General features: G+C 40.8%; 1 protein-coding gene across 1 annotated transcript in view; it reads left to right on the forward strand.

Annotated features, from left to right (window-relative positions):
* The window catches only part of LOC137783442 (astrotactin-2-like), a 218803-nt gene that overhangs the window by 69815 nt on the left and 129878 nt on the right, over nt 1-19110 (forward strand). Inside the window, exon 4 of the mRNA XM_068573373.1 lies at nt 9544-9696. Coding sequence (XP_068429474.1) covers nt 9544-9696 — 153 coding nt within the window. The remainder of the gene's footprint in view (nt 1-9543; nt 9697-19110) is intronic.

Raw genomic sequence — 19110 nt, forward strand, 5'->3', positions numbered from 1 at the left:
AGGTTTTACACTCTCAGGAAAGGTCCAAGGAAAAGCACCCCTTCTTACTTTTCACAAACTAATAGACCGGTAGAGCATCTCAATGAAACACTGAAAGAAATTGCTCCAGAATTGGGAAAGAAATGGGATAAAAACCTGTCATTTTTGTGTCAGCTGCTTTCTGAGGGGTTCCCCAGGGCACAGCTGAATTTATGTCATTTGAGCAGAGCCCATTAGGTCCAAGTGAGCTGTTGAAAATGTGTGAGGAAGTTGACTCAACAAAGTACGGTGATTATCATACCATGACTCACACATGAAGTGATGCTAATCGTGGGAATAGAGCTCAAGAAAACAAACTCTCATGGCCCGATACAACCTACTGGAATGGGACCACGCTTCAGTTTCAGTTGACAGATTGTCGAGTTAATTTGATTTTCAAAGAGCTTATTGTAAGATTTTTAAGATCAGACATGACACACAGTCGACCATCCAGAGGATGCATTGTTGACCGTGTCTCTGCCTTGTTTTCTACAATAGGATCTGAATGGTCAACAATGCATCCTAGTACTGGGTGATGGGTTGTCAAAGACTGTCACTGTGGAGGAAAACCTTCTTCTCTCCGTCGTTGTTCCTGTAACTCAAACTGAAAAGGAATGCATGTGTGTGGGGACAGCAATAGATTTTGCATTCAGAGTTTTCAGATCGTACCTGACCACTTACACTACACCAAAAACTATGAAAGTAGCTCTCACAATTTACCCTTCAGCTTTATCACCTAATCTGCCTCATAGTTGTCTTACACACACTATTCTCCAGGCTCTAAAGTAAGGGTTTCCAGTTGGCTGCTCGTCGTTAACACTTATTAAACACGTACAGAATAATCCATCCATACTTGTGAGTCACCGTCTACCACACTGTCGCAACAAATGAATGCATTTAAAATAGTTTTCTGAGGATCTAATTGTTGAACCTCATGACCTGGGTGTGTTTGTGATTGTCAGTCAGGTGCTTCAGCCTGTCTGGAGCAGATGGAGGTCAGAGCTTGGCCTGCAATGTTCAGCTGGCGCAGCATGGGAAGACACATCCATATTTTATTCTGGCCCATGGCAAGAGCCGAGCTATACATAGCACTTTATTCTTGCTCCTCTGCAAACAGCAGATGCCTTAAATATACAAGTGGAGGCAAAAGCTAGGAGAGAGGAGAAGTGTCGGACTAAATATGAGACATTGCATGCTTTCCAGTGGGTAGGAATCACCAGGTTTGAGACAGTAAATGTTCAAATCCTGCAGAGCGAGGGAGTTTCTGTCTGTTCCTTCAGATGTCTTAAACTGCTAGACATGTAATTCATTGTATTTTACAGTGACTTGGCAATCGTCATAGGATGAAGATGCATTTCCCACCCATGCCTTTCCTCCTGTGATGTTTGGAAAGAGAAATTGTCAAACATGCAATCCCTCCCATTTTGGTGTATCTATCTTCATTTACGCATATATCTGTGCCAACGCTTTCAGCATTATAGTCCCTTTGATATTTAGCTCTGTACATTTCAGGATTAAAGCTCTCTTCTTGAGTTTAGTTAATTTACTATTCGCCAATCCGTGGATTGAAATCCATTCAACACCACATTGTAAAAAGTGCATTTTGATGAAGCCATTTTATTTTATTTTATTTTCCTTCTTACTGTATGTTCAAAGATGTGTACTCTCATTCTTGTCCTTTTTTTTGTGCTATTTTCCTTCTGTGATCACTTTCTTTCCCCTGTCCATCTTCTCATGTTTTCAGCTCATGTTACTTTTCCTGCTCTACCTCCTCTTCATCCCTCCTGGCTCTCTTCTCAGCATCTCATTCCCAAAACCCTCTCCTTTCTCTTTTCTTCAACCCCCTTGGCATCTATTGTCTACCCATCTCTTCCTCACACTTTTCTTGTCTCTTTCTTTCTCGGCCATTCTCCATTCATCTGCGGACCTCTTGTCTATTCCGACACTTGCCTTTTTTGTCTTCTTTGTATCTGTCTAACCTCTTATTCTCTTCTCCTGTACTTGTCACACTTTCAGAAGCAGTGCTGTCAAAGCTTTTCCAGAAAGCTAGAATGGACCGCTTCTATTGAAACAATGGAAAATTTAATACATCACAGAGGGATTTAATATCTCGGGATTGCTTTCTTTTTCCTCCTTTAGATTTGCTTCAAATTCAAACAGCAGGGGTTTTCAGGGTCCAAAGATCTTCAGAAATCTTTCCACCATTTCCCTTGTGGCTCCATCTGCTACTGTGTATATGAATGCTGCTGGGCAGCCAGGCAGGATGGCTTTGAATAGGAAACACCCATAACTGACTCTTAATTGTTAAAACATGGCATTACATTTGCGGCACGTCTGTGATATCACAGCATTTATTTCAAAATGTGTCATTTTATTTCGTTAACATTTTGTTGTTCTAGGCTATAGTAGGTGTTGTTGTTTAAAACAATACATATAGCACTTACTGGGGCTGGGTCATACTTACATTTTCTGACAATAAATGATCAAAAAAATATACATTTCAAGCAAATGAATGATCACAAAGATTTGTTGTTTTTTGCATTCGGCGAAAGGGTTGAGGCAACATCCTCAAGGTCGTGGGCACCGCGTTGTTCCCTAAAACAAGCAGCCGAGCTTAACCTTTTGGAAAACGTGCACACAAATCCTGCCACATCAATTTAAAGTCCCAGCATGCACCATTCAGACAATCTTTTGGCATAAAATATGTAATTTTTCCATTTTTTAACCAAACAACACAGTTTTTTTGACTGAAACTCCTTAATAACAAGCCCAGGCTTTTGTTTTATGGTGATATGTTTCAGATTCAGATTCCTTAGGTCCTAATCTTTCCCAAAAGGTGTCTTCTTGACCGCTCCAGGAAGCATTTTTAGCGAATCCGGCTCAAATCATGCTGGATTTTCATGTCATGATCAAAATATCTTTTAAAAGTGTTTTTTTTTTTTGCATGAATACATTTTTCCCCAAGACTTTGCTGAACAAATACATACAATAAACACACGTATTGGAATCAATTTGGGATTCCTACGACGACTCAAACACAGGGACAAACACTGAAAAGCAGGGGAAAAGGAGGTCTGGAGCCAAAAATGGTTCCACACTTTTCAACGGGTCGAGGTGCGGCCTGACATGGAATGGATTTTAGAGCGTCTGCTACCACACATGTGTGAATTCAGAGCACTCTAATCCATCTTCCAAGCTGTATCACCGCCTGCCTTAGGGCACAGGGCATTATTGAAGAGCCTAAAAATATTGCCTTGTGTCTCTCTGACTTTCAGCAAAGAGGAAATATCCTCTTGAGTCTAAGAGGAATAAGGGTCAAGCACTATTTATGATCAGAGAGTCATGGTCGAAGGTTTCAGTTTCTGACAGACAGTAATTCCCATCGGCTGTATCAGCGATTTGGTGAAGCCCGCCTAGTCTTGTCCATTTGGCTTTTTGGAGTAGCGAGTCCTTCAGTGTATTTTTGTGCTGACAGAACAACTGTTGCCCTTTGTGGTGATGAATATTATTTTTTTTGTGAAGATACAGGCATCAGTTACAGGCATCATTATATTCATTTTTCCATCCTCATACCCTGAATATATATTTCTAGAAACCTCTGCGTCTGCAAATTGGTGCTTTACCAGTGAATCTTACAAAAGAAGCCTTTTTCTGACGAGTACATCAATGTAATGCTGCTTCCTCTCTTGATTATGATAACTTATATCATAAACCCATGTATAGCTTTAATGTTGTTATTGTGTTAGTAGTAGGTTGTAGCGGCAACTGCAGTAGTAGCAACAGTGCTGTCTGTAAGTATTACTAACAAATCAAACAGATTGTATATTCTCAACCGATAAGTAATTTGAAATTTAATTGCACTAGGGGAATATTTTGAGCTAAATCAGTCAGCTGTTGTCTGCTCAGCTAGACTGACAATGTAAGCTTCATGAAGCCAACAGCATGTTGTCATGTTTATGTGTGTCTGCTTCCTCCTTTTGAAAACCAATAGACATTGGCAGTGTTTCTTCTCATGAGGACATATACCCTGCTACTCCCTACTTGATACTCACCTATTTCCCATGTATAAACATGCAGCTTGTCAGTAGCTTGTTAATGCTAACTATATAACCTATATTATATAAGAGGTGGTCATCATTCCACACACCGGACGCATCACAAGGTAGTTCTTATGGGGATCGGAGTCCACTTTGTACACAGCTGTGAAAGCAATGTACTCCGCATACAAACAAACACTCATGCATTTACATACAAAAAAGACCTGCAATAAGAAGGGCAAGTGTGGGGTCCAACACAAAAAGGGTAGAGTAGGGTTATCTTCTCGTGCTGGCCGCTGAGACCGCCTGGAATAAGTTGACTGAGGCGGCGTGCTGTTGACATCCACTCCTTATGAGACACTGTGAGCACACGATAAGAGCACAACTGCAGATAAGGGAGATGAAAAGGAGAAAATAAAGCCACCAGAGCTTTAGCTGACATTGAACTCAAAATGAGAAGCCAGTTTGGACTTTGGGTCTGGGGAAAAACAAATGTCAGAATAAAATATCCTGGTAGTCGTGGCTGCTTTTGACTGATGTGAGAAACAAGGAATAACAGCAAAAATAGTTCAAAGAAAAAAAAGCAACAGACGGATATTTGTGTTTTGTATCCATGACTAATGCATGTCTTATAATATTGTACCAACTATGGTTGCTTAGATTAGTGATAACATGGAGGACCATTTTGTTGGCTTTTCAATTAAATCATTGCTCCATATTTGAATAATGGCCAAAGAACGTGTCAGTTTTACAGGATTTTTTGTAGTTAAAGTTGCTTGCAATTTTTAGTGCGTGTGCGTGTGTGTGTGTGTGTGTGTGTGTGTGTGTGTGTGTGTGTGTGTGTGTGTGTGTGTGTGTGTGTGTGTGTGTGTGTGTGTGTGTGAAGACAAAGACTAGGCTTTACTTCAGCAAAAGGGTCGTGACAACCTTTAGAGACAAATTGCATTATTTTCCAAGGAGACTGTGGCTCTGGGCACTTCTGCTTGGCCTAGTATCTATTCTCTTCTTTCCTCAAAATGGAACAAAGAAAGAGAGATAAAGAGAGTTCCAGGAGGCCATGGAATATGTATGCTAGCAGTTAACCTCAAACATGCTATCGCTCGGTCTTGGCGGGTCAAAGCTTAGGTGGCACCTGCTTTGCCTCTCGTTGTTTGTTTACTAATTCTAAGTCCCTGAATAAGCCGAGCGCTACTATGAATGCCCACAAGGAATCTGCAGAGCTTTCTTAGTAATGTTTTGGTACCATTGTTGTCTATTCATTTGCCTTTCAAGGTTTTAGCCCGGTGTAGTAACACCACAGCTGAAGTGACAACCTGTCGGATCCTGAAAAGCAAAATAAATGTGGGCCGGTGGATGTTGTGTTGGGGGATGTGTGTAAGCCTCCTTCACTTGTTACGACACATGTGGCTGTGCTTAACAGAGAAACCTACTCCATCTTAAAATGTGATTTATTTCTCTACACATATTCACATTCATGCGTATGAAGAGGGGAGGAGAGGAGGCTTTACTCGACTGCAACACTTTATAAAGAAAGGTTTCCTGATTGCACAACAGAAAGTACAGTCATAGTCCTTCATACATATTTCACTTGTAATTGTTTACATTTGTTTCCAAGGATAATTAAAAGTGAGCCCATTCCTGTGTCTTCTTTGTCACACTGTTCATCACATGTTAATGAACCACATCAATGCTTTCACATTACGCTTGTGCTATCTTTTTTACTCTGTGTGGATTTCTTCTCGCAGAAAACTGCCGTTCCCGAAGTTCTCCATTTTCTCCGATTGAACGGGCATGCTGCAGCTTGAATATTAGTATCGTTATCTATAATTGACAGGTCCCATCCTCGAGTTTGTCAGTAGAGATGCAGGATCATCAGCCAGTACAAGCACAGACTGAGATCACACCTAGCAGAGCCAAAGCTCAGTTATGTTTAATATTCTACATCTATTCACTTTCCTTAGAATTATATTGCATATTTGATTCAATAAATTGTGTTTGTTTAAACCTCATTCTGCCCTTTATAGGTTTAAAAGGAGAGAGGATGGCAGTGGGAGCATGCGCTTGTGTGGATCTTACACATTGTGTCATCTTGGTTTTGAAGAAAACAGTGAGGATGGGAAATGCTTTGCAATTTGCAGCCAGAACATGTTGGGAATTCTTGTTTTAGTATCCGTGTCATGTGTTCAAAAGCCTTTCTTCAGCACAAGGCATATCCCACTCACAGGCACGTTTTAGTGCACCCTTGCTTCAGTTTACCTCAACATAGCCAGAGGCAACAGCTATAGTCACTGAGTCAGCATCCCAGCTGGTAAGCAGCTTTTTTTCTCTTTTATCTTTTTCGGTCAAATCATTGTTTTTATCCTTTATTGCATTTTTACTGCTAATAGTGAATACAATTGACTTCAGTGTGCGAAACAACAACTATATATTAGTGTATTAAAGCTGGTGTCTGTTGGTTAGCTTGAAATCAATAAATGTGGATATCTTTGCAGTTTATGATTGATTGAAGCCAGCCGGATAGTAAATAAATAAGTTATCATTTAAAGCTGGACGCACCAAGCGGTGAGTTATTAAAAAGAGCAACATGTCAATGAGGCGAGTCTGGCCCGTGATTGCTGTCCAATATCTCACATTGAATCTGAATTTGAAGCCTTTAAGAGCAATGGGATGTATCAGTAGTGGCAGTTAGTCAAATGTGCAAAAAGCACACTAATATGAAGTAAACTGGAGACTATTTCACGATGCAGGCCAGAGGCGTGAAGCGTGTTTGTGTGGGCGGGGTTAAGATGTCATGAGGTCGCATACACAGTCCCTACATCAGATTGATACAGTAGATAGTCTCAGATTCTGTGCCAATGCATATATCAAGTACTAACTGTTGGATGTGTATTTTAAACATATGTCCAAATGTTTCAACTGTGTGCTTAAGAAAAAGCAGGTGCAGTCATTGCTGATATAATCGCATATATCCATCTCTTACAAACAAATACGTCTGACCATACTCTCGATGCTTACTCAAACTTGCAGCAATTATTATTCTAAGCGCCTGCTGTTCATTGCACTACATTCGGTCCACTATTGATTGTCGTGATTTTCTCAGAGTTGATGCTCACTTACTTAACACACCATTAGCTCAAACGCTTGAGCGTGTGCTCCATGAAGGGTATTGCTCGACTCCCGTTAAACAATGTTGTCTGTCTTCAGGGCACAAAGAGTAAAAGAGTGATAACACTGGGATTCAGAAGTGTACCGCACTGTGCTAATGGAAATAGTCCCAGAAAATACACAACCAGCCCTTTGGCTGTGGAGAAGTGTTGATGTCTGAAGAAAAAAAACAGCAACGTTGTTTGACTTCCTGACCCCGTCTTCAATCATGTATTAATAGGTGTTTTGATGAAACACCACTGGACAGAAACCGGGCTCCCAGTCGACGTACAGTTGCAATTGTAACTGTGCTGCCTTTACGGCATTTTTTTCTATTTTTCACTCTGTTTAATTAATGGTTGTTTATTTCTAGACATAGTTGGCAATGTTTTTCCTGTTCGTGTCATATTACGACGTCACTTCCGGTTTCAGCACTTCCGGGGGCGGGACTTCCGGTTTCAGCACTTCCGGGGCGGGACTTCCGGTTTGTCACTTCCGGGGCGGGACTTACACTTCCTGTTAAATGGTGTCTGATTGTAGCACTTCCGGTTGAGCAAACATTTGGACGGTGGACCGCATGGTGCGGATTCTTCTTGCATTCACGGGGAAGCGTCAAAGAAGCAATGTAAGTGCTGTAATCTATAGACATGCAACATATATTCATAATTTTGTTACTGTGAAACCCTATGTTAGGAATGTGGACTGAATGTTTGGATTGTATGTTTGTTTGCGGTTTTCACCAGCATGAATGAGGAGTAACAGTAAATTCAGAGAAACTTACTACGATCTCTGTCTTCATTGACTGTGGTTTAACTAGGTGTTTAGTCCAGAGTTTAACACACTGCACGAGAACACTGCAATGAACAAAATGTCTAATATAGCCTATGTTTTGTTCACTGTTAATTGAAGGTTGTGTGTTAGTGTGCCGCATAAGCTAAGCTACCGTTTTCTTTACATACGAGGATAAATGGATGACCTTATTAACGCCCAAACAGAAGAACTAAAACAAAGAGCAGGGTGTTTTTGGTTTTTAAATCTAGGCCACACGTTTATCCGACTGAGGAGACGAGGATTTGAAGAAGAGGATGTGCCCTTTTGCTGGCGGTATATTCAAGGAGCTAACAACCTTAAGGACCAAACCTTTTGTTCATCTTAACTGATGCAAAAACATCTTTGACCAGAGGCCAGAAGCCAACATCTGTCCCTCAAATGAGGTCATGGTCACTTTGCATAATCTCTTGCACCTGGTTTCCGGAGCCTATTATTTTAGACATGCCGACAGCAATTCCCTTTTCAACTTCACCGTTATTAAGCGAGCTAACCGCTAACCGCCGTGATTGCGAGGCGCTACGTGGCATTGCGAGGATAATGTTCAGTTCTGAAGCGCGCAGCAACGCCACCGTTATTGTTAGCTTTCCATTTAGAATATCAAAAAACAATGTGAATACACGTTGACCCTCGTCCTCATCCTCTTCGTCTCTCTCCCCCTCTGCTCTTGCATGCTCATTGGGATGCACAACGAGCATCCACTGGGAGCAACACATCACCATTATTCATGGCAAGAGTACACCTCAGAGCAAGACTGACGGATCAAAAGATGTTGATGATAGGTGGGGGTAGTGGCGGTTGGGGTGACAAATGGCCCCATCTTTTGGAGATGGGTATACTTATACTAAGTTTGAGGACAAAGCTGTTTTCACTGTTTTTTTGATCGGTTGTTTGTTTTGAGCCACGGTTTTCTAACCCTACAGTTTCAGTACTTTTCAGCCTCCATACTGTGCAGATGGATCACTCCTCCTTATTTTATACAGATTTACTGTCTCACTTTAATTAAATTAACACTTCAAACACCATAAAAAAACTAAACAAAGCATTACCTAGGTCACTGAGTTCCCAATTTCCTGTCCTTTTGTAATTTTCTACTGAAGGTAGGTACTTACCCCCCCCCTCTCCTTCCTTCCTTCACAGCCAGTTGTTTTGCAGTCATTCATCCACACTGAGCCATCAGCAGGAGTGTTGAGGCAATTTTGAATTGATGGAATCAATTAAAGGCCAGAAGAAAAGAAAATTGAATAAATAACAAAATATGCTTCTTTTTTCCACAGTGAATGGGATAGGGTAGTGATTCATGATGCATGTCACACTCTAATCTCTTTCAAATAGAAAAAAAGAGACAGAAAACAGAGCTATTTTTGAAAGTTTGTCTTGATGCATCTCTGTGTGTGTATTTTTTTTGTGTGTGTGTATCTTGTGTGTTGGTCACTATTTGAAAAAATGTTGTTTTTTTTCACCTGAAAGCTTTATAACATGTCTGCCATTTTCACTTTGGATCTCTCTTTCGTAGCCATTGACCCAAACACGGAGTCAGTAGAGGATTTGATGCAGAGGTTCCAGGACAGTTTCCGTGTTCCCAACACGCCAACAGACATGTCTCACTACCACCATGTCATTCACAGCTCATCCACGGGCCGCCGGAGGGTCCCCAGCCACACCAGAGGTAGGACTAAAACGTCATACTAAAAACCCAAATGTTGTTGACACAATGTTATGAACCTTGATAACAAGATGATTTATACCACCTGCATATCCGTCTGCGTTTTGGCTATGCATACTGAACAATGTTTGCTGACTTTTGGTGCTTCTGTGGAACTCATTTTATGATATGGGGCAAGGATATTTGCTCTTTTGATGGATGCATACATTCATGGGCCAGCGTATAATGTGAAATATGCCTGAGGCCCCATGTTTGAGCTTCACTCTACCTTAGGATATGAGTAAATGTTCGTTAATTATCTTTCCACCCAGTTCAACATCAGCCATGAACCATCATTTGTTTTTGGGAGGCTATTAGGGTTGTTCACTGGAAATGACTTTCTGAGGGGTTTTTTTATTAAAAAAAAAAAAAAGTGGAATACCAAATTACATAGTCTTTATAACTGCTTCATATTATCCAAATAATAGCATTGTATATTTATGCATTAGACAAACTAGGTGGAAATTGATTTCCTATTATTTATATGCATTTTTTTCAGTATGACGAGCAATACACATTTATAGGCAATTTAGATGTTCCATTTCATTTGACCTGCATAACTTTGTAATGAGGGAGAAACCACATGTGAAAAACAGCAAAAGTAAGAACTCTCCACTCAATTATTTGAATGTTTGACCTGTGGACGACCGCGTGAACCACTGGGTCAGAGTGCTGCTCTGCATAATTACCAAACTGCTCTGAGGACAAAGCCACAGTTAGATTTCACATCAGATTTCCTTCAAGTCAATGTGACTTAACGTTTAATTTCCCATTTGATCTGTGAAATGTATTAACATGTAGATTTAGATTGTATTGTTAATCATGAAACTGATGTGGAATCCAGATATAGCAATTGGCACATAATGAATACCATAAAAAGTGACTTTAATCAGAGTCAGAGTCATAATTTGTCAGTGGAAAATGTACCATTTGCATATTTATCAAGGGTTCACAAAACCCTGTGTCTAACGTTTTATATAGGCTTGTATCTATCTGTTTAGGATGAATTCATAGCAAGTTAAAGCATCACCCAACACAAAATATCTCCAATATAAGTATATGTTGTAGAAATATTACTCTTTGTCATAGCATTTTTAAAAAGGGGCAGTCTCCATACATTTCACATCTTTGTTTTATTATAATTGCTTCATTAAAGTTCATTTTGGAGCACAGTTTCACACTAGCACACTCTTGGCACATTGGCAACAGCAGCCTCTGCCACATCAATAATATTTAGCTCATTACCAGCAACATTCTCAATCATTTTAATCAGACATGTAGCCTCTGTCATTGGTCATACCGGTATGACCAGGGAGACATTAACACAGAAAATGAGACATCACCCATGATGAGTTCACCTACTGTCGGCAGAATAACCTAGTACCTCCATCACTGTCATATACTGTAGATGCAAAATACACTGAACAGTTTTGCATAATATCCATGCTTACTCATGTGAGGATTATTAGTATTTGCAATCACATAGCCAGTGGTGGAGAGAGTTTATATTTCTGGTAATCTAGAACACTTCGGCTTTGCCTGTGCTTGTCTTATTTGCTGTTGAGGATTTAGCAGCATCTCGTGTCAGCCTTCTGAGCAGATGCTGCATCTAAAATTAAATGCATGCAGGTCAAGCTCCTCACAGCTCTGTGAAGGACACTGCTGAGATATATCACCTCTGAAGTCTTTGGTGAAATAATTTTATTCTGGGATGTAATAAGGGGTGAAAATGTGTCCTCAAGTGCAACAGAGTATAGGCTAACACTAAACAGATGATAATGGGAGAAACACTTAAACTGAGGAGGGAACTCTATCATTTGGAGTGAGTTTAAAAGTGAGTGTTAATTGATCAGAGCCAGAGGTTAGTGGTGGATACATGAAATTATTGCTTTGCCAAATTCCTTGAGACGTATGCCAGTTGGAGGCCAAGAGGAACGTGGACTGTGGTTGGGCAGCTACTTTTCTTTTCCATATTGGTCGAGCTTTTTATCTTGTGCACTCGCTATCTTACTTTCCTATTCTATCTTACCCCTTTGCGCAGAACTTTTTTTGAAATTATCTAGATATGACATGCTTGAACACACACTTTGGCCACGTGTAAGTGACTCATTTACTTAGTTGGAAATGCTAAATGTCAAATTATATATATCCCTACTTGGAAAAATACTTTAAATACCATTGTAAAGAAATCAGCATATAATCCTCTTGTCTTCCCAACCTTTCTTTGCTTAAAAGGGGGTTGAATACATTAAGGCACACACCTCTCAGTCATGACATACCACATGTGGATTAAATACAGCTTCTGAGGGCTAAGAGGACCCCAATCTATACGGTAGGACCTTAACATCGTCTAATACATCTTTTGGAAAAGGACTTAGGGTCCTATGTTGAAGGAGAGGACACAGTCTAAATTCCCTATTGAGAACACAAGCAGTGGGCGAGTCGGCACCAGAGGAGAGCAATTGTCCAAGACGTCTCAGTGAGAGGAATTGCAGTAGGTTTTGTAAGGACATGCTGCGCGGGGTGTCTACATCCAGCAGCACACCAAATCATTTTCCAGGAAATGCACTTTTTCCCCCCCGTGAGAGAGAGAGAGAGAGAGATGAGAGGGAGAAAGCAAGCATGCCTCTAATGGACAATCATTGGGCTGGAATGCTGTCTGGATTGGAGATCTAACCCAGATCTGCATTGGAGTGCGGACAGGAGCAAATGAGAGAAACACATAAAACCTATACGCTTGGTTGTCAAGTAAAATGGACTGTAGTTCACCAACCAAAGTACCTTCGTTAACTCGATTCACATTTACGCCTGAATATCTGCTCGGTCTTGTCGACAGTAGCGTTTGATTCCGCTCAGCTAAACCCATCAGCTGTTCATCTCCTCTACTCCTTGTGTCCACAAGCCTGGATATTAAAATCATGCTCTGTGGCGACATCCCCCTGACTTCCCTGTCAGCGTGTGTTGCTCTAGTTTCTTGAAGCACCATCTTCTACCTTGACTCTCTGAAAATGTTGGCTCGCGCACAAATTGTCGTTACCTTCACTTTCCAATTTCCCCGTCTTGGCAGCCACTCTCTGGATCTTATTTTGAGGATGCTTCTCAAAGCATGATCAGGGAGAGCGCCAGATTCAACATGCCTCATTTATCGGATGCATATTTTGCACATTGATAACACTTATGCACGTCGCAAACGTTATTAAGAGGTTAATTGTAAAAGGCCTTCAATCTCATATTGCATCCCATGAAACCTGACCAGCTGTGAGTCATCCACTTACACCAAGCAGGATTTAGCTGCAAATTGCAATTTGATTACTGAAATCCTCTTTGACGGTTGTCTACGTGCATTCTAGCCAGATGTTAAAAAGGTGTCAACACATCTGGTTCTCTATACCGCGGACATGTATGGTAATGTATCAGTGAAGAGAATAAATACCGCAACCAATTTTGGCGAAAGAAAAACTGAAATGACCATTTACACAGATGCGCCTCGAACTCTCATCTCAAGCTGTTTGAAGGAAATGACATTTTCTATCATGTTTAGCAATATCAAGTGGTTGAAAATTAAGTTTAGCATCAGTCTGTCTAGCAAATGGCACCAACAATTCCACCAAAACATCCCATGACCAACAACTGCATGGGAATGGTCTTCATATACGTCTATCATAATGCTCTACGCCCTTATATACTTTAGGAATACTTGTATATATTTTTTTCTCGTAATGTATTGCTCTTAAAACCTGACACATTGTGGTGTGCTTATCTAATCTTCAGGATCCCAGCTTTCAGATAATGTGTACCACTTCAATATGACATGTATTGTAGACCTGACATCTCCTCCTGAAGATCACCCCCTAAAAAAGACAATAAATGGGTCGAGATGGGTATCTAATATCTGAACAATGTTTAGCATGCTATCCAGTCACTGGAGGCTACTGAGAAGGTTACTGCAACTACTGCATGGGAGGAAAATCAAGACTGTATCCGGATATTGGGCACATGAAATGCTTGCTGCGGCCTCTCGGCTTCAACCGACCTGCCCGATCAATGATCTCTTTCTTGCCTGATGGAAGTTGTTGCATCGTGTTATCAAAGTGAACAAGTCAGCGAATGCCTCATGCCATGTGAAGTTTAGAGAGTGATTGGCTTTCATCTTTTGTTCTTTGTGGAGTCTTCCATTGCAATGGGATCCACACAAAAGTCCTTTCTTTTGTACTCAACAACCCTGTGGATATGCCTTTTTCCAGTTCTGTGAACACTGGTGCTAATGATCTGGGATTGACATGTTGTGAGCTTCTGTTGGCTTTTTCCCCTTCCCTCTGTTGTTTGAAATTTGAGTTTTTTGTTTCTTCTGTATGTATCTGATTACTTCTTCAGTGCATTGTCCCTCTTGACGTCCACGTGGCTGGATAAACGCTGGGATTTGCAGTTTATGTTGATTGACGGGAGATGTACGTTCCTGACTGGTCAGCATTATTAATAATAATAATACTTTTTTTTCTAAATACTCCAAAACGCTTGAATTTAATTACATTTAATAATTAACTGGTATGAATGGTGGGCTTTGCTGTGTGACACTCCACCCTGCACATTACAGTGTATTATGGGTGCATCTGAGCTCAGTGCACTGTACACAGTGTTGTGGGTGTTAAGTGGCCATTTGCTTACATCATTCTATTAAAATAGTCTGGTTTTGCTTGTTTAGCATTTGTTAATGCAAAGAAAAGACACAAATGCCATGATTGTTGTTTTGAATAAGCTTTATTTGTAAAACAAAAAAAAAGAAGAAAAAAAACATGGACGTATGCATTTTAGAAATGTGTTAATTAATTACATATTCAGTGAAAACTACACAAACTGTGTTCATGGTACGGACCACAGCCAGTTGCTGTTGTGCGTCTAGTGTTTGCACATTTGTGGCATGAAAGAACTGCTCTCCCCTCAAACATGGATAATAATCTTCTGTGAAATACAGAGCCTCTTCAGAAGGTGATCTCTGTGTTTGTAAAACTATGGTTACATAAATGTAACCGTCATTGTTCTTGTGTAGACACCTTTCCCGAACAACGATTGAAGTCACAACACATTGTTGTTTTGTTAAAAATTAAGATTTGTCTTAAAAAAAAAACAACATACTCCCTTATTTGCATGTGCCTCTGCGCATGCAATTCCCTGCTGTGGTGTTAATGTATTTCCATGCGCTGGCTAGGAGCTCTGGAAGTTTTTGATGTGTCACAACGAATACTTTGGCTCATTAGGATGTGGATAACCTTATGGTTATTATCTAGCTTTTCTCCTGTTTAATTGACGCTTTGAAGTAGCACATGAAAGTACTTGGTGCTGTCTTGTTTGTGTGTGTGTGTGTGTGTGTGTCTGTGCGCGTGTGTGTTCTTTGGTGCTTGAATTCATTCTGCGCTCAGCTCCACTTTCAGCACTCCTCAATCTTCAGTGCAGACCAAAACACAGTGATTACAGCTGTGGGTCTGGAGCCCCGGGCTTCTCTACAACAGGCCAAAGCTGATCTACTGCCAAGGCCGGGCAGAGTGTGTGACTCTAGTTTTGTGTGTGTGTGTGTGTTTGGTGTGTGAAAAACCTAAAGAGACAGAAACAAAATACAAAGAGTCATGCGGATGTCTGTTGGACAGTTGACCACGTGTCTTCTCTGATTAATCCTCTGTGCAAATCTGAGCTGATATTTAAAGCAACGTTCATTTTTTATTTACTTCAGATCACACGTCACTAATCCCTGCGTGAACCGATGTCCGGCCCGATTGTAAATCTTTACAATCAGTTAAATCTTTGCGTTTGTTTCCACATGTTCACTTGTGTTAACCCTCGTATGGTGTTCATTTTTTTGTGACTCAGCGGGTGTTGTGGGTCTGTTGAAGCCGCTGTATTTTTTTGGTTTTTAATTCAACACAATCAAACAATTTAATGTTAAAATACTCAACAGACGTTTCCTTCATCCCAATTAGAAGGAATATAAACAGCAAATATGGTTTCGGGTGCGGTCGATACAAATGTTGTCAGATAAATGAGCCGAGGCCAAAAAGTCTCAGTTTGAAAATAATTAATAATATTATTTTTGCTTCGTGAAATATTAAAACGGGTCCCACAGACCAGAACACGATACAAGGGTTAACTAAAAAAACAGAAATTGAATAAAGAGAAGAAAAAAAGTAATAGGAAAATGATTTAACTTGAACTTCAGTCGTCATGAATTAGCCGTTAGACTAACCCTGCTTTTGCAACACACTGCACAATTAATGTAGCATCTTACTCTACATGTAACCAGATATTAGAGTTCCTTTTTTTATTTTATAAAATACTCTTGTGAACACAGTCAAACGCATGCTTAGAAAGTGACAAAAATGCCTTTTGTAAATGTCATAATCCTATTATCCATATGCATATCTGAATTAAACTTGCAATCCAGATATAGCTCAACCTTAATAAAATCAACATCACCGTATATAGCTACTGTCTAATCACAGATATTGATCCTGTATGTGAACCATCTTGCTGCCCCCCAAAAAATGACATGATGCCCATTTCATCTCCTTACTGATGTCAGTGAATCAGCGGTTCACATCCCCACCACGAGGACTCCTGGCCATGTGCATTCAAGAAGAAGAGCTGCTGCTTAATGGGGTGTGCGAACTGAAGTCGAAACTCTTGGGCTGTGCAGACAAGTGTGCGGTTGTGCTCACCGGTTTCCCAAACTGAAAAAAAGAAAGAGGTGTGACGCCCGTGTGGAGAGGTTGTCTGTTCTACTCAGGCCGTCTTCCCCAGGGAACACCGTCGGAGTTCAGTGGAGAGTGTGCTAATATTTCTCAGTTCATTATTAGGAACAATGTGAAATAGTTTGTTTTCAGAAGTGGGGAAATGGATGAAAGTGCAACTACTGTTGACACATGGAAGGGACGCAGAAGCAGCCATGCAAAGGGGAGGAGGAAGAAGAGGAGGGGGGGGTTATCCTCTGTCACGGCCAGCCAGGCCTCCTCCTGCCCGGCTGAGGCGAGCTTCAGGAGCAGCTGGTGAAGTGATCCTTTGGTTCTCATTGCTTAAAGGTCACCGTAATGAAGTTTGGGCTTGAGCTGAAGCAGGATACGTTTCCAAAAACTGTTCCTCTCCCCTTTATGCACACACTACTGTCGTTTGGACATTTTCTGTCTACCCATGTCTTCCAGAAATGATGTCTTCAATCCACTAATTTGCAACTGTAAATACTCTTTAAAGGAAACGCATATAGATCACAGTCTCGTTTTAATACGCTCCGTCTGCAGTAAATCAACGTTTAACAAAACCACAATAACATTACTAAAAGGATTTCTTTTAACCGCATCAATTTCATTCATCAGCACAATGCCATGGGGTAGCAATGGAAACGGGGTTTTCTTTCTGCACATACATGTGTCAGATCATCACTGAACGCATGACTTCCTCACTGTGTGTGTGTGTGTGTGTGTGTGTGTGTGTGTGTGTGTGTGTGTGTGTATCTCTCGTGTATCCGGTGCAAGTCATGTTTCAGACTTTTTTTTTTTAAACCGAGCAAAAACAGCTGAGGATTGAGTGCTTACATTGGCTGGTTGAAAATTAGGAAAGGTTTTTATAAGCCCACTTTTGAGTATAATCTGTCATAAACCACACAGAATAGATGCAAATAGTCTGGGGAGAAGTTTTTTATGGTGCTTACAGCATTAATGTTGAGGAAGCAGGTGATAAGCGTCTTCTGTATCGCATGTATTGATATTGTATTTTTGAAATTAGATGCTTCCTTTGTTTCACATTTTTTAATAAAATTAAGTTTGTGTTCATTTTGGACACTCAACCAGAAGATAATTGACACATAACATGCATAAGACATAGTAACACAAACACTTTCACTCTGGCCGTGGCTCATGGGTCGAGCGCTCGTCCTGAAACCACAACATAAAGCCACATAGTTCACACGTCAAAGTGTCCTTGAGCAAGACACTGAACCCCCAGTTGCTCCTTAGGATGCGTTAAAATGCAGAGACCCAAACAAGTTGTCATATGAATATGGAATAGGATATTTGTACATGTCCTCACTGCAGGATTTAATAAAGGATTCTTTTGATCATTATTATTGAATCAGTGCGTCGTTGACTGATGGTTATGTCTGCTGCTTATGCAAGGGATTGACATTCATTTGCCAATTTAGTGTTGGGCTTGATAATGCTGCTTTCATTTGGGTGAACCCATTGGAACCAAATAATACAAAACGCACACACAAAGAGGTATCACAATGTAAACGGGGCTTTTTTTCTTCAGCTTTTTGAGCAACTCCTGTAGTTGGGATGGGAGTTGCAGCTCAGTGAGTAATATTACGGTTTAGATTTAGCTCAGACGCTTCAAATGTTTTATTCCACGCCCAAACAAAAAAAAAATCCATTTAATTTCTTTTAGCATCTTTCACTAATTCACATGTTCACAGTTTTTCCTTTATCTTTTCATTTCAGGATTGCTTTTAAGATTGTATTTGATGGGGCCACAGCGTGAATCATCCGTTTCTGGAGCTTTCATCCTGACCTTTTAAGTCCCTGTGAGGCAGACAGTAGCAGATTGTCCTAAAGCCAGATCCACTATCTTCCCCGTCGTCTAAAATACAGAGCAAAGTATCTGAGGAGCCTGAAGATCAGAGATTTTAGAGCTACAGTGCATATACTGACAAACTGCTAAATCAATCCTCCCCTCGAGGAGTTATAAGTATGACCTTCCGGTGTTCTCCTTTTCAGGAGTGTTGTGGTGCAGAGTCAGCTTACTGGCTGAGCGCACCAGACCGTGCGTCTGTATTCTTCAATGCTTTGCTGGGTCTGAATGGCGCTGCAGTGACTGACAAGCTGATAGACTCCAACTCCAAAAAGATGAAAAAGGCAAACAGTTTAACTCATCACTGTCAACTTATCATGACTGAAGATACAAATGTCACACAGACAAAAAGAAGTGTGGGAAAGCAGGCCGTCTTTTTTTTTTCTCTCTCTCTCACTGGATCGCTCCAGTGGCAAAGCAACACCTCTTCGGGTGACAGCTGCCACCCCGTGCCACCCTCCAAGCTTTTACCACAGCACACGCCTGGTTGATAACATGTGAGAAAACAACATGCGGACCAGGTGCGAGAGGGTCACTGCCTCTGAAATCGCCCTGAACAGCCTGTCACGCCTTTTCAGCAATCCCATAACTGAAATTTCTGAAGCTTTACCATTTGCTTATTAGCTCCGAACTGGCAAGTGTGCTCTCCATGCCGGAGAGATGCAATAAAATGGAATATAGAGGTGAGTGTACAAACACTGAGTCCACTTTAGTGCAAGAGCCAAGTGGTGCCTTGTTAAGCCTCCCACCTTTTCAAGTCCTTTCTCT

Source organism: Clinocottus analis, unplaced genomic scaffold (assembly GCF_023055335.1).
Source record: "Clinocottus analis isolate CAN_PGR_092001 unplaced genomic scaffold, fCliAna1.0.p SCAF_13, whole genome shotgun sequence".
Classification (NCBI taxonomy): Eukaryota; Metazoa; Chordata; class Actinopteri; order Perciformes; family Cottidae; genus Clinocottus; species Clinocottus analis.